The 14,117-nt window shown below is 32.6% G+C and overlaps 2 protein-coding genes and 1 non-coding gene across 3 annotated transcripts; 2 read left to right on the top strand and 1 right to left on the bottom strand.

The window, feature by feature from the left end:
• Positions 1–1,278: 1,278 nt before the first annotated feature.
• Positions 1,279–4,272, bottom strand: LOC129892902 (zinc finger BED domain-containing protein RICESLEEPER 1-like). The gene is made up of 4 exons (XM_055968422.1): positions 3,737–4,272; positions 2,196–3,586; positions 2,070–2,104; positions 1,279–1,788 (listed from the first exon to the last, which is right to left on the bottom strand). Exons 1-4 carry the CDS (start codon positions 4,270–4,272, stop codon positions 1,279–1,281), a joined length of 2,472 nt encoding a protein of 823 aa, XP_055824397.1.
• Positions 4,273–6,484: 2,212 nt separating this feature from the next.
• Positions 6,485–7,789, top strand: LOC129891271 (60S acidic ribosomal protein P3-like). The gene is made up of 2 exons (XM_055966569.1): positions 6,485–6,759; positions 7,514–7,789. Exons 1-2 carry the CDS (start codon positions 6,562–6,564, stop codon positions 7,670–7,672), a joined length of 357 nt encoding a protein of 118 aa, XP_055822544.1. The 5' UTR covers positions 6,485–6,561; the 3' UTR covers positions 7,673–7,789.
• Positions 7,203–7,326, top strand: LOC129893630 (small nucleolar RNA SNORD14). Its single transcript, XR_008767524.1, has one exon. It is a non-coding gene; the product is annotated as a small nucleolar RNA SNORD14 (small nucleolar RNA).
• Positions 7,790–14,117: the final 6,328 nt, after the last annotated feature.

Here is a 14,117-nt window from a genome sequence, read left to right as displayed (position 1 = left end):
AAGTTTAGAAATATTAGATATTTTAATAAAATAAAATTCTTACCGTCTTTACCTGTTTAAAATAACTCAAGATAACGGAGTCTCATGTTAATAACATGTTATAAAACAAACTAACGTAGATGTTATAAAACAAACTAACTTAACAAATTTACAAGAAAGTAAGAGAGAAAGAGAAAGAGGGATAATTGTTTGTGTAGAGAGAATTGTGTATTTTCCTTAACATTTACATTGTCTTTTATAGACATAAATAAGGGTAACATATTCCTTATCACTTACATTGTCTTTTATAGACATAAATAAGGGTAACATATTCCTTGGACAAGAGAATATTGCTATAGTAATATACTTCTTGGACAAGGAAATATTGTTATAATGATATATTCGTTGGACAAGGGAATATTGCTACAATGAGCATCCATTTTGCCTATATTATTTATAAAATTATCTTTTTATGAGCATACATAATGAAATTCCTCTCCTCTGTGGCTAAGACAATGTTTTTATTCAACATACATTCGAATTAATTCACACGTTAGTTCATATCTTTTATTTAAATTAAATACTTCCATTAGGTAAGACAAACAAGTAAGAATTTTTCAAAAAGAAAAATACAAATAAAAAAAAATAATTGCCAAAGTATTGTTAAAAATTACTGACATATATAATTAGAATTAGTAAATTTTTGAGTTATTTCTAATATGTTAAGGGAATTTTTTATCTAATAGGTAGAGAGAAGGGCAAATTTGAACTATTTTTAATAGGTTAAGGGCATTTTTGAACCAATTCTAATATGTTAAGGGCATTTTTGACCCAATAGGTGGAAGGAATGACAAATTTTATCTAGTAGGTGGAAGATGACATTTCTGAACTATTTCTAATATGTTAAGTAGAGGTGCTTATCGGGCAGATTTGACGGATTATTATGTTTAACGGTTTGACTTAACGGTTATCGGCTTTTAAAAGTACTAATCCGCTAGCTAACCTATAAGATATCGGTTGGATTGGTATCGGATTAGCAATTATCGGACGGTTATCGGGCGGTGTATCGATGGTATGATAACATTTAACAACAATATAATCAATGTCATATGAAAAGTTGTGAACAAATTAACAACAATATATAGGCCTACAGGCTATAGCCACTTAAACTTCACACTTTCACAAATATACAAGCCTATAGAAGTACAAAACAGCCCATTGCAGTCAAGATTCAAGAAGAGTCCTGACATTATCAAGGAAGTCAAGAAGAAGCAAATGGCCCCTTCACACTTCAGAGGTTCATCCATGTGTAAAAAAACTTGTCAAAACTGACTCCAAATTCAACTGTCCTTCATGTGGCTTTTGAGCTTGCTTCTCAGCTTCCATGTCATATATACTACTAGCAACAAGACTTGAGAATACTAATGAACCAGCTGGGTTGGCAATAGTGAGGAAATTGTACAAAGCCCCAAAATTCTTTAAGCCAAACAATTTAGAAGCAGCAGCTGGCACAATCGCCCAATGAGCTCCATAACCAAGTCCAACCAAAAGAGTACCAATGTACATAGCTCCAGGCCAACCCATGGCAAAGAAGAAATGACCAAAGGCCATCACGACTTGGGCAATTGCCATAGCTGCATGTCTTGGATATGCATTATCCCTGTTTGAGAAGGTAGTGCAAGAAATTAATGAGATTTGAATATTCATGATTAGCAGTATCTGAAACTGAAAGTCCCACCATAATCTATCATCTATTAAATACCATTCAACTAGAGCTAAAAAATTTCCTAAAAAGAACAACATATAAAACTGCAAATAAAAGCAAACAAAAATGCTGAAAGCAAACAAAAACAGATGAACAAATGAAACAGATAATGAAACAAATAAAAGCAAACAAAAATGCTGAAAGCAAACAAAAATAGTGTATTTATTTATACTGAAATAGATAATGCGCAAACACTTCTCAAATGAACAAAATAATAACTAAAAGCAAACAAAAATGCTGAAATAAGAAACAATTATCTGGTTCTGGGCAGCGAACCTGAACTCGAGCAGAAAGATGAGAACATATACATTTATATGTCAACTACAGTAGGCATAGGATATTTTCCAGCACTGGCTAAATCTGAAGAGAAAATTATCATAATGAGTCGTGTAATAAGTATAAACCATGTACAATAATAATATACAACAAATATAATAAAAAGTATCATTACCTTGTTCAAGCTGTTCGAGATTATCAAGATCTTCCTCAACGCTAACAAATTGTTGTAATTTTTCACTTCGAAGCCAATCTTGAAGACACACTAGAGCTTGCACTAAATTAGGAGTCAATGAACTCCTAAATGAATCAAGAAGACGTCCTCCCGTACTAAATGCAGATTCAGATGCTACACTTGAAACTGGTACAGCTAATACATCACGAGCCATTTCAGCAAGAATAGGAAATCTAGCTGAGTTCATTTTTGACCAGTTTAGGATGTTAAATTCTTTACTATCATCCTCAGTTTCTTCACCAAAATATTTATCTAACTCCGTTCTAGCATCCACACCTCCATTCGCTGTTTTATAGTTCTTTAGATCTTTCATGAATGATTCTAAAAGTCCTGTACTTTGGGTACTTACTTGACTGTTAGGAAGCCCGGAAGTAGAAGTGTCCAGTGAAGAGCAAGGTGAAGATTGAGCAAGCACACTGCCTTTTGAGTTGGATTTTACATACTCGCTAAATAATGAAGTCATGTACTTTTTTATTTCTGCTTGTATAGATGACCCTTTTTCCCCAAACATCTTTACAAGTGCATAGCTAACTGATTCAAGCTTGTAACGAGGATCCAAAATACATGAAATGAAAATTATCTTGTTCATTTTTGCTGGATCTCCCCAATACTTATTAAATTTTTCTTGCATTTTTTTTGCCATATCGCTTAAATCAGTGTCTTCGCTTGCCATCAATTGATTCAAATAAACAACAATAGCATAAATTTCAAGAAAATGAATATTTGACGTAACATAACGTGATCCGGATATTTTCAAAGTAAGAAGATAAAATATCTCAAGAAATCTGGTAATTCTTTTCACATGGACCCAATCACTACTCAAAAGTTCACCAGCAGTGATTCCAGTTTCAACATAAGAATTTTCAAGATAATGTCTCAGGCCAATTTCACGTGAAGCATAATTTGAAAATGCATTCTCAAATTCAACAGCCCTACTCAACATCAGGTAGGTGGAATTCCACCTAGTTGGAACGTCTAAGCATAAAGATTTTTTGCAACTAAGTTGTTCATCGTCACAACTTTCTTGAAATCTTTTCAACCTCGCAGGAGACTGCCTAACATATCTAACTGCATGTCTAACACGTTCTATAGACAAAGAGCATTCTTTTAAACCATCCTGAACAACAAGATTCATGATATGAGCCATACACCTCACGTGAAGGTGATTACCGTTCATCAAATTAGTTCCCATTTTTGTTAATTGCTTAGACAATTCTTTCACTGTCACATCATTTGAGCTTGCATTATCAACTGTGATAGTAAAAATCTTATTTATCCCCCACTCACGTAAGCACCTACTAATACCATTTGCCATATCTTCACCTTTATGGCTAATAATAGGACAAAAATTAAGTATTTTCTTACGCATGTTTCAATCACTATCGATCCAATGGGCAGTGATACACACGTAATTGATCCTTTGTATAGAAGTCCATGTGTCAGTGGTAATACAAATTCTCTGTTTTGTTTCTATAAAATACCTCCTCAACTTTTGTTTTTCTTCATTAAATAGATTAAAACAGTCCCTAGTTACAGTACTACGGGAAGGGATCCAAAAATGAGGTTGAGCCATTTTCATAAATTCTTTAAAACCTTCTTTTTCGACAAAGCTAAAAGGAAGCTCATCAACTATTACCATACGACATAAAGCCTTACTACACTCTTCTTGGTCAAATTTCCAAGAGACAACAGCTACATCACCTTGACTTCCCCCTAGAATAGATTTAAAGCCTATGGTTGATTGTTTTTTATCAACAAGAGGAGTAGGAAGTTTAGGACATGTCGACAAATGACCAAGAAGAGTCGACGTACCATCTCTTGACTTAAAATAGTACAACTTACAGCAATGGCTACATTTTGCTTTCGTACCTTCGGAAGTTTCAACTTCTGTAAAATGATCCCAAGCAGCAGACCTTTTTCTCCTTCTTTTAGCACTAGCTGACAGAGTTATCTCAGCATGACTTGCTGCATTTGAAGCCTCACTTTCACCTATCACCTTATCACTTTGTTCAGCCATGCTAGAAGATTAAGAGTTTCAGACTTTTCGTCCCTGTATTTCAATTAACAACTCAAAAATAAGCTAAGATATGGATAATCAATTTTATATCAGTAGTTTAATAATGTCAAAATCAGTGAAGCACATACCAAAATTATCATAAATAATCAAAGCAGATGCGAAGTCGATTTAGCACAAAATACTGCTTATGCCACTAGTTACAGCTCATGGTTATTCAATGGAATTTCAGTTCATATATACTAAGAGCTTACACCTGGACAAGAAGGTTAACTGAATTTCAACTCTAGCACTATGAGACACCAAAACCCAATCAATTTTTACTTGATAGTACATCTTTATTTCCTATGGTGATAAAATACACTTGAGATGATAAAATAAGACCCACACTGTATACCACAGGGAAGAAAAGGGCACAAACAGTGCAGACAGAAGAAAAGAAAGACAAAATCATGTCCATGTGTGTCTACTGAGCAAGAGTGATGCCATTTCCAGGTTTATTTTGGGGCCAAAAGACAGTTACCCTGAAACACCTATGACATTCCTCTTTGTTTTCTCCAAGAGATGAGCAGTCTAACAAAAACATTTCTTAAGGAAACAATAATAAGAACACATCAGTCCACAAGCAACATCTACCTTCAAAGCATCTGCATATGGTCATCAAAAATCAACTTCAGACATGCATGTAGAATCAACTCTGGGATGCTACTAGAATTTCTGAGGCAGATTTACGCAATAAGAATTCACATACATTAAAAGTAAAATCCACAAGAAGTTTCAGAAGACATACTCTCAATAATTTCTTTTTTCTTGATCAGTAAATCCAAAGGTTGAAGTTCTAAAGCTCTATAGAAGAGTTGATTGTTGAAGACTTGAAGTTCTAAAACCTAAACTCCTAAAGTAGGCGGAACTTCCTATTTCCCAAACCCTAAAGACTAAAGTGGCCAGTGGGCGGAAGAACTGAAGAGTTGAACTGCTGATTGCTAAAGACTGAAGTAGTCAAGTTAGTAGGGCTTCTAGTAGAAATGGGCCTGCCTATTTAATTAAATTGGCTAGACCTGTTTAATTAAATGGGCTTGGCCCTTATTTTAGGTTTACAAATAAAAATTATCAATATTATATATATTTTATATGTTTAGGGATAAAATATATTAAAATATAATAAATTCTTAACGGATTAACGGTTTACCCAATAACAAAATTGAGTAATCCGTCCCCCACACCGATAAGCCGTTAATTATAAAATTTAAATCCATTCTCCATCCGCTAATCCGATAACTCAATACCAATAAACCAATAAGCCAATTTTGCGGTTGGGTTATTGGTAGCGGACGATTTTGAACAGCCCTAATGTTAAGGGCATATTTGAACCTTTTCCCTTAAAAAAAAAGTCAAGGTCATTCATTTTGAAAAATTGAGTTTGTAAATTTTATTTTACTTTTTTACTTTTAACGAAAAAGAGCTATTTAGAAAAAAAATTCATTTTTGTTTTTAAAATAATAATTTTATTTGTGCAAACATGCAATGCAAGCAAATAAAAACATGGATTATGCAAAATGCAAACTCACATTTTCAATTTTTCACTCAAAAACAAAATAACAAACCGTTCTTCAATTATCTTTTTATTATGTTTAAACCCGCATTGTCTTACCCCACACCCGCATCCATCCCGTTGTCAACTTAAGGAGAAAAAAAAAGGGAAACTTACATAAATATACAATATTAAGAAAATATTTACCATTTATAGCAATAAAAAAATAATTTCACTTAACACATATAATACATTTATAATACAGTTTTAATACATATTGCAGAGAACTATTTATAAAACATATATAATACAAGTTTTATAGATGGATAATACATTTATCACATATTTTAATAGACTTATAATACATTATGTTAGTTTATTACTACACAAACATAATATATATTTTAAAATACTTATAATACATTTATATTGTATGCATAATTCACTTTTAATACAAGTGTAGATTTATCATAATATTGCTATATATTGCTATAAATAATAATAAATAAAAAATATCGCTAAAATCATTAATTAATTTTTAAAAAGTACTCAATCAAGTAATTTTTCCAAAACAAAACATTGGATAAAAACTAATGAGGATAAAATAGTTAATATATTCAGCCTATAAGGACATATTAGTCTTTTCGATTGGTAGTAAACAACCCTAGGGTTTCTCCTCCTACAAAAACCCCACTTACACACATCTCCAATGGCCTCTGTTATCATCTTTATAGCGAGAAAGAGAAGAGTCAGCTGCAAAAATGGGAGTTTTCACCTTCGTTTGCAAAGGGTCAGGGGATGAATGGAGTGCTAAGCAATACAAGGGTGATCTAGAAGCATCTGCTTCTTGTACCTATGATCTTCAACGCAAGCTTGTTCAAGCTGCTCTTGCTTCTGACTCTTCTGGTGGTGTTCAATCATCTTTCTCCTTTATTACACCTTCTTCTGCTGTTTTCCAGGTAAAAAACTTAATGGGTCCGTTTTATTTTATGGTTTTATCAATCTTCTGGATCTGGGTATTTTAAATTTGAGATGTGTATGTGTGTGTAGTGAGTGAACATTGAATTATTATGGAATTGTAAATCGGAATATGTTCGTTTATCTGTTTAATTTAACCCCGAGAATTCAATACTGTATGGATTTCATCTTTGTGGTTTTATTTTATACAATGTTGAATCTTTTGCTTAGTTGAAAAAAAGATCTTGCATTAGAAGAACGTTTCTATTAAAACCTTGAACAGGAAAGGAACTACAGTGGAATTTTATGGTCTGTGAGGTATTGGTGATGAAAGTTTGTTGATTGATGCTATTTATGGGATAACTAGTTAACATTGTTTGGCACTTTGGTTGATAGAAACAATACGTTTTGTATTGTATTGCTTGTTGAGTGTTTTTATTTGGGGATTCTGTGATGATACAATTGAAGGCTTGTTTCTCTAAACATTCGCAGTGGCCGCCTAAGATCTTTCGCCTTCGCCGGGCTTGAGAGATAATGCTGCTTTTATCCTTCCTTGGATGTCTGAGATCCCCTAACTGCATCGATTTTTTTACCACAATGAGAGAACCCCTCTTTTGTTTGTTTTTTCCGCTTTTCTGTTTGAATGTTGTTTCTTGATTATTTAGGGACTGTTCGGGCCAACAGATGTTGATTGATTTGTTCTATTATTGGTATCTTTGAACGTGATTCTTATCTCATTGTTCGCACATTGTGTAGGTGATCATTGGTGGTGGTGGCGGTGGTGGTTTTAGTGGTGGAGCAGCAGCAGCAGCTCCTTCTGGTGGTGCAGCAGCGGCAGAAGCAGCTCCAGTTGAGGAGAAGAAGGAAGAGAAAGAAGAGAGTGACGACGATATGGGATTCTCACTCTTTGACTAGATTGGCATTTCTATATAGTAGTATAATTTTGTGTTGCTGCATCTTTTGTTAGCTTCATTTTGTTGGTTCTAAAGTTTTGATAAACATTGGATTATCAGTTGCGGTTTAAGTGTCTAATGACGTTGTGTTTTATTGTTCTCTGAACTCACTTTTACTCTTGTTTGAGTTTTTATTAGAGTGGCTGAATCTCTCTAAAAGTATCAACAATTAAACAGATGATTGTCCTTGTGGATTTTTGTCACACTACACACTACATTCTTAAAGTTGATTTACTTGAAAAAGTGTAAATTTTTGCGACTAATATGTAATGTGTTAACAATTGTAATTTCCACTGCCACAATTAAAGGCCTCCTGAGTATTATGGAGCACGAACAGGGATGGCAAAGACACTTAACTACCCTGCATAATTTGTACTTTAACTAATTAAAGTAAAAAGTTTAAATATGTTACTAAATTTTGGAAAAAGACTCGTTAAAAATCCTGATTAACAGGAGATTCACTTTTTCACAACACAGTAGTAGAATTTCATCAAAATCTAACAAGGATTAAAAAATTTCAATTAAATCACGTTATTTAAGAAGTGGAAGCCATGGCCAATTGACAAGTACTTACAGCTACCATGATTAAGCTTCAAAGAACAACATACAACAAATACTAAAGAGTGCTCAAAAGACATTGTTGCACATGTTTGCACTTTTGATTGCTATACATACACTAGACATGCTGTTAATCTAGTATTCCACAATCCTTATGATAATGGAGAAATGGATAGCGAAGAATCTTGAAAGAGGAAAATCTTTTGATATTGGTCAGCAATAACTTCTTTTTCTCCATTAGAAATGATTGTGGTGCTCAATAAAGAAGAAAAAGAGGAAGGCCACATCATGTCGAAATTGGAAGTCTTTCACTTAAGATGCAAATGCCATAATGTCCAACCACCATGAGAGTGACTCTCGATTATTCTGAATTTTGTTCTCTTCAAACTTTGTGAAAATCCAGCTCAATTAGGTCCTGTATAATCTAGATTTTAGGTTTTGTGAATTAAAAGTGACACGCTTTGTTCTCTTGTATTAGGATGCTCCACAAATGATAAGGTGGATATGATCTCATACCTTCTTAAATTCTCTGTCACCTAGTACAGTGAATGACACCTTGTACAACTCTATCTGCTTGGCCGCTGATTAATTTCCCAAAATGTACTTGTTAAACATGAGTACCAAGGTCAAAATCTGAACACAATTCTACTTGATGTTAGGCTTTTCCTGAACAATTTTTCTCTGTTCTTCGAACTCTGCAATTACTGAGAGGGCTTAGTGTTGGTTTGGGAATAAGTCATTCATGTTCTGAACAGTGGAGACCTATTGCTGAGGAAGCTTTATACAGTGCTGGCAGATTGACTGGTTTGTCCCTAATACGATATCTCATTTTTTGTTCAATTAAATAAGTAAAAGGAGTATGTACTGATACACAGATAAGTATTTGAGTACTATAGTCACTACGGTTACTATGCACAATCTTGTTTGCCATTATACATCTTATTCATTTCTGGGTCAAAAATCTAATGAGGGTATGCAATAATTACTTTTTTGTTTCAAATATAGATATGAATCGATCACGTAGACATTGAACTAGAAATAACATTTAGCTAGTCAAGAGGAGCAAAGTATAAACGAAATCGGAGATGGTTATGCTACTAATGCGTTGGAGAAGGAGATTTTCATTCAATCGTTTGCATTTGGCTTTTCAAGGACAAGCACACTTGATACCACAAAAAACTACATGCTATTTTTTTCTCTTCCCTTGGCCTTGGAACAATGTCTTCACAACATGGCCTGTAATCAATTGATAATTGCCAAAACAGGTAAAAAGTGAAAACATTTTGATCATGTTATTACTTCCTTTTCTTACCATAAGGTCCCCTTTTTTTAATAATGGTGTTCAAGTCAACGTACAAACTCTTTTCGGTCAATCGGATTGAAAGTGACATGACTATATTTGATTGGCTGGAAGTTGGAACAGTCACTTGTACACGTGGTGTATTTCTATTAGTTTGATTTGACTAGGTATATTATGTCATTTTGACACGTGACATGATTCTATCAGTTCCTTCATTTGACTTGGCATTCCGCGTCATTTGACATGTAGCATCAACTTGAAACTTTACAATAAGATGACATTTTGGGCTTAACAAAGTTCATTTGTAGCCCAAATCAATAGACTAATCCAACAAAAAATAAACTTTAATTAAAGGAAAAACTATAGGATTTAGCAAACATAATTATATATTTAATATAAGTACCTACAGTTTACCTTTTTTATGCTTTATGAATATAATTAAATATTAAACAGCAAAGTCAATTATACAATAATAATCTTTCTTTCTTTACTTATATGATATATATATATATATATATATATATATATATAAAAGTAAATATTAAATGGGAAAGCAAGTATTTCAAGATCAGGAGGGATAAGAGTTTGAGGTTTGTAAGCTTTTAATTATTATTTTTTGTTTCTATTTGAGGCCAATATTTATACAACTGGATACTTTATTTTGTAGTATGTGACATTGTCATTTTTATGTCAAAACTGTATAGAAATAGGACACAGTTGAAAAATGGATGAATTCATAGTTGTATTCATAAATATATAGTTGTGCATATATAGTTGTGAATACATGAGCAAAATGTGATTGAGGTTTGTGAAGTTTTCAAATATTTTACATAGTGAAATACTTATACATTTGGATACTTGAATACAATGTGTTATGTTCTTTTTTTCTTTTTCCAATGTATCAAATATCTATTCAACAATAGGAGTATTCAATTTGTATATTTATATAAGTGTATAAGTCAGAGGTATTTAAACTGTTGTGTTCATATGCTAATATGATATTATCTTTGTCTGATAAAATAATACATTAATTGATATATAATGTTTTGTATCCTTTTTTATATTGTAATACATTAAGTTATTTAAATAGCTTTATTCACTTGAAATCAAGTACTCATATGCTAAATGTATATAGATATTCATAATGTAAATGTATTTATAAGGTAAATGCTATAATTTATCCTTTTTGGATATATTAAAACATCAAGTTATACAATGATTTGTGTTCTTTGAAATATTTTAGTACACCAAGTTATATAGATATCATACTTTAAATACATATACAATAACTTCAACTAATACAACAAATTTTTTTGAATCAAACAAACTTCAGTGCATACCTTTATGATGCGAAATAAGAACAAGAATGGAGACAACACAAGAATGGGATACGATGTATCCCAAGTTTTTTTGGTGACCTGATTGGAATCCAAGAGATTATGCCTTCAAAAGATAAATATTAGTTGCCAATTTAATAATGAGAGATTGAGAGTTTTAGGAACGTAATTAAAGGGATTTCCGTTTTAATAACATCACATTACTTTATTTACTGCACTGGATTAATGAAGGTATTAATGTATAATTAAAAAAATAAAAAATATAGGCAAATACAACGAAGAATAGAAATAAAGTGTATATTGTAAATCAAGCTCAGAATAATATAACTATAAAGATAAAAAGGCAAAAAATATAGATGAAGGAGAGAACTTTCTCTTTATCTATTCAAAATATGTGTAATACAATCATGAATGACAATCTCATTTATAGGTTGAAAAATCACTTCAGAAGTCACCATATTAAATGTGCAATTAATGAATACATTCTTATTCAAAATGGTTAATAGAACTTAAGGAATATGTTGGAGGTTCATGTATTCACTAAATGGATAATTCACACATTCAATATATCTATAACACTCCCCTTTGAATGTCCATAGGTAATGTGCCTCATTAAAACCTTACTAAGAAAAATTCAGTGGGAAAAATTCTAGTGAAAGAAAAAGAGTACACACATCTAATAATACGCTTTAAGTGTTGGCTCATTAAAAACCTTACCAGAAAAATTCATTTGGGACAAAACCATGGTTAAGAAAAAGAGTACAACGCGTATTTCATGACTCCCCCCCCCCCCCCGATGAAAGCTTTATTTGATATCTCAGAGATGGTGCATTCCAATCTTATGTATCAACTTCTCAAATATTGATGTAGGCAATGCCTTAGTGAATAAATCGGCAAGATTATCACTTGAATGGATCTGTTGAACATCTATATCACCATTTTGTTGAAGATCATATGTAAAAACAGAACTTTGGTGAAATATGTTTTGTTCGGTCTCCTTTGATATATCCTCTCTTAAATTGAGCTATACATGCAACATTATCTTCATACATGGTGGTTGGTATATCCTTTTTCAAAGGAATAACACATTTCCTTAATATGGTGGGTCATTGATCTCAACCAAATGCACTTCTGACTTGCTTCAATGGCTATTATTTCTGCATGATTTGAAGAGGTGGCTACTAACATTTGCTTCATTGATCGTCAAGATATGACTGTGCTGCCAAATATATATTCCACTTGAGATTGAGCTTTATGCGGATTGGATAAATATCTTGCATCTGCGTAATCATTTAGTTCTAACTCGAATTCATTAGAATAGAATAAACCCATATTCATGGTCCCTCGAAAATATCTAAATATGTGTTTAACACCATTCCAATGTATTTTCGTTGGAGAGGAACTGAATCTTGCCAATAAACTCACTGAAAAACAGATATCTGGTCGATTATTATTAGTAAGGTACATTAATGCCCCAATTACACTTAGATATGAAGTTTCATCGCCGAGAAGCTCTTTATCCTTCTCTTAAGGTTGAAATGGACCTTTATTGATGTAAGCAATCTTACCACTATTGGGTTACTCAGTGAATGTGATTTATCCATGTAAAAACACTTTAAAATCTTTTCTATGTATGTTGACTAATGGACAAGAACTCTATTTGTCAAATTCTCAATCTGTAGACCAAGACAAAATTTTGTCTTGCCAAGATCTTTCATTTCAAATCCCCTTTTCAAACACTCAACAACCTCTAAAACTTCTTTATGAGTGCAAATGATGTTCAAGTCATCAACATACACGGCTATGATAACAAATTCAAATTTCGACCGTTTTATAAAAATGCAAGGACAAAAAGGGTCATTTTTGTACCCTTTCTTGAGCAAATATTCTCTAAGACGATTGTACTACGTCTGCCTTGACTATTTCAAATCATATAAAGACTTTTGAAACTTTATTGAACAAGTTTCTTTCGAACCTTTGTATGCTTTAGGTACCTTGAATGCTTCAGGTTCCTTGAATGCTTCAGGATTTTCATAGAAATGTTGTGGTCCAATGAGCCATATAGTTAGGCTGTGACAACGTCCATTAGATACATTTTAAGATTTTCATGAACTGCCAAATTTATTAGATACTTGAAAGTGATTGCGTCCACCACAAAAAAATGTGTTTCCATATAATCAATGTCAGACTTTTGAGAAAATCTTATGCCACAAATTGGGCTTTATATCTCACGACTTCACCCCTTTTATTTTTTTCGCACAAAAACTCATTTGTGACCCACTGGCTTGATCCCTTCAGGTGTTTAAATTATTGGTCCAAAAATTTCACGTTTTTCTAGTGAAATCAATTCTGCTTGTATTGTATCATTTCATTTTGGCCAATTATTTCTCTGTCTACATTTCTTGATAGATTTTGGTTCAAAATCCTCATCTTGTTGCATTATTTCAACTGCAATATTATAGGCAAAAATATTATCAATCACAATATTATTTCGGTTCCAACTCTTTTCCGTTGAAACATAACTCATCAAATTTCTTTATTCTCATTATTTTCAGAAATTTTGACCTCCTCGGAGGACCCATCATTTGTTACGACTAGAGACTTTTCTTGAACGATTGCCTTGTGATCATCTTGATTATTGATTCTTTTTCTCTTTTGAGGATTTTTATTCTTGGAATCATTGGTCTATCACGTTTTAATTGTGGTCTAGAATCATTTGCTTTAACAATTTGTCCTATCGGGACATCAACTCGAACTGGAGCATTAGCAGATGGAATATGCGATTTGGTAATCCTTAGAAGATTAGTAAAAGCATCTGGCAGTTGATTCGTAATGTTCTGTAAATGAATTATTTTTTGAACTTCTTGCTCACATTGATTTGTTCAACGATCCAAATGAGATAGAAATGATAAATTTCAATCTATCTCCTTTCTCAACTGCTTAAGTTCTCCCCCTTAATGTTGGGTATACTGATTCATCAAAATGACAATAAGCAAATCTGTCCTTAAATAAATCTCCAATCATAGGCTCTAAATATTTTATAATTGAAAGAGCTTCATACCCAACATATATCCTCAACCTTCTTTGAGGGCCCATCTTTGTGCGTATGGTAGAACAATTGGAACATATACCGCACATCCAAAAATTTTAAGATGAGAAATATTTGGCTCCTGACCAAAAGTCAATTATAATGAGGAGAGTTCATGATAACT

The sequence above is a fragment of the Solanum dulcamara genome, chromosome 6, assembly GCF_947179165.1.
Source record: "Solanum dulcamara chromosome 6, daSolDulc1.2, whole genome shotgun sequence".
Lineage (NCBI taxonomy): Eukaryota > Viridiplantae > Streptophyta > Magnoliopsida > Solanales > Solanaceae > Solanum > Solanum dulcamara.
This window is presented reverse-complemented; position numbering and strand designations above follow the sequence as displayed.

Bases quoted from the DNA above. Each gene is read 5' to 3' on its own strand.
- LOC129892902 (XM_055968422.1), bottom strand. From the start codon at position 4,272: ATGGCTGAACAAAGTGATAAGGTGATAGGTGAAAGTGAGGCTTCAAAT. The intron at 3,587-3,736 runs GTATTTTATAGA...TCCTATTATTAG, and splicing joins GAAAAACAAAAGTTGAGGAG to CCATAAAGGTGAAGATATGG. The intron at 2,105-2,195 runs GTAATGATACTT...TTTTCTCTTCAG, and splicing joins TCTCGAACAGCTTGAACAAG to ATTTAGCCAGTGCTGGAAAA.
- LOC129891271 (XM_055966569.1), top strand. From the start codon at position 6,562: ATGGGAGTTTTCACCTTCGTTTGCAAAGGGTCAGGGGATGAATGGAGT. The intron at 6,760-7,513 runs GTAAAAAACTTA...CACATTGTGTAG, and splicing joins CTTCTTCTGCTGTTTTCCAG to GTGATCATTGGTGGTGGTGG.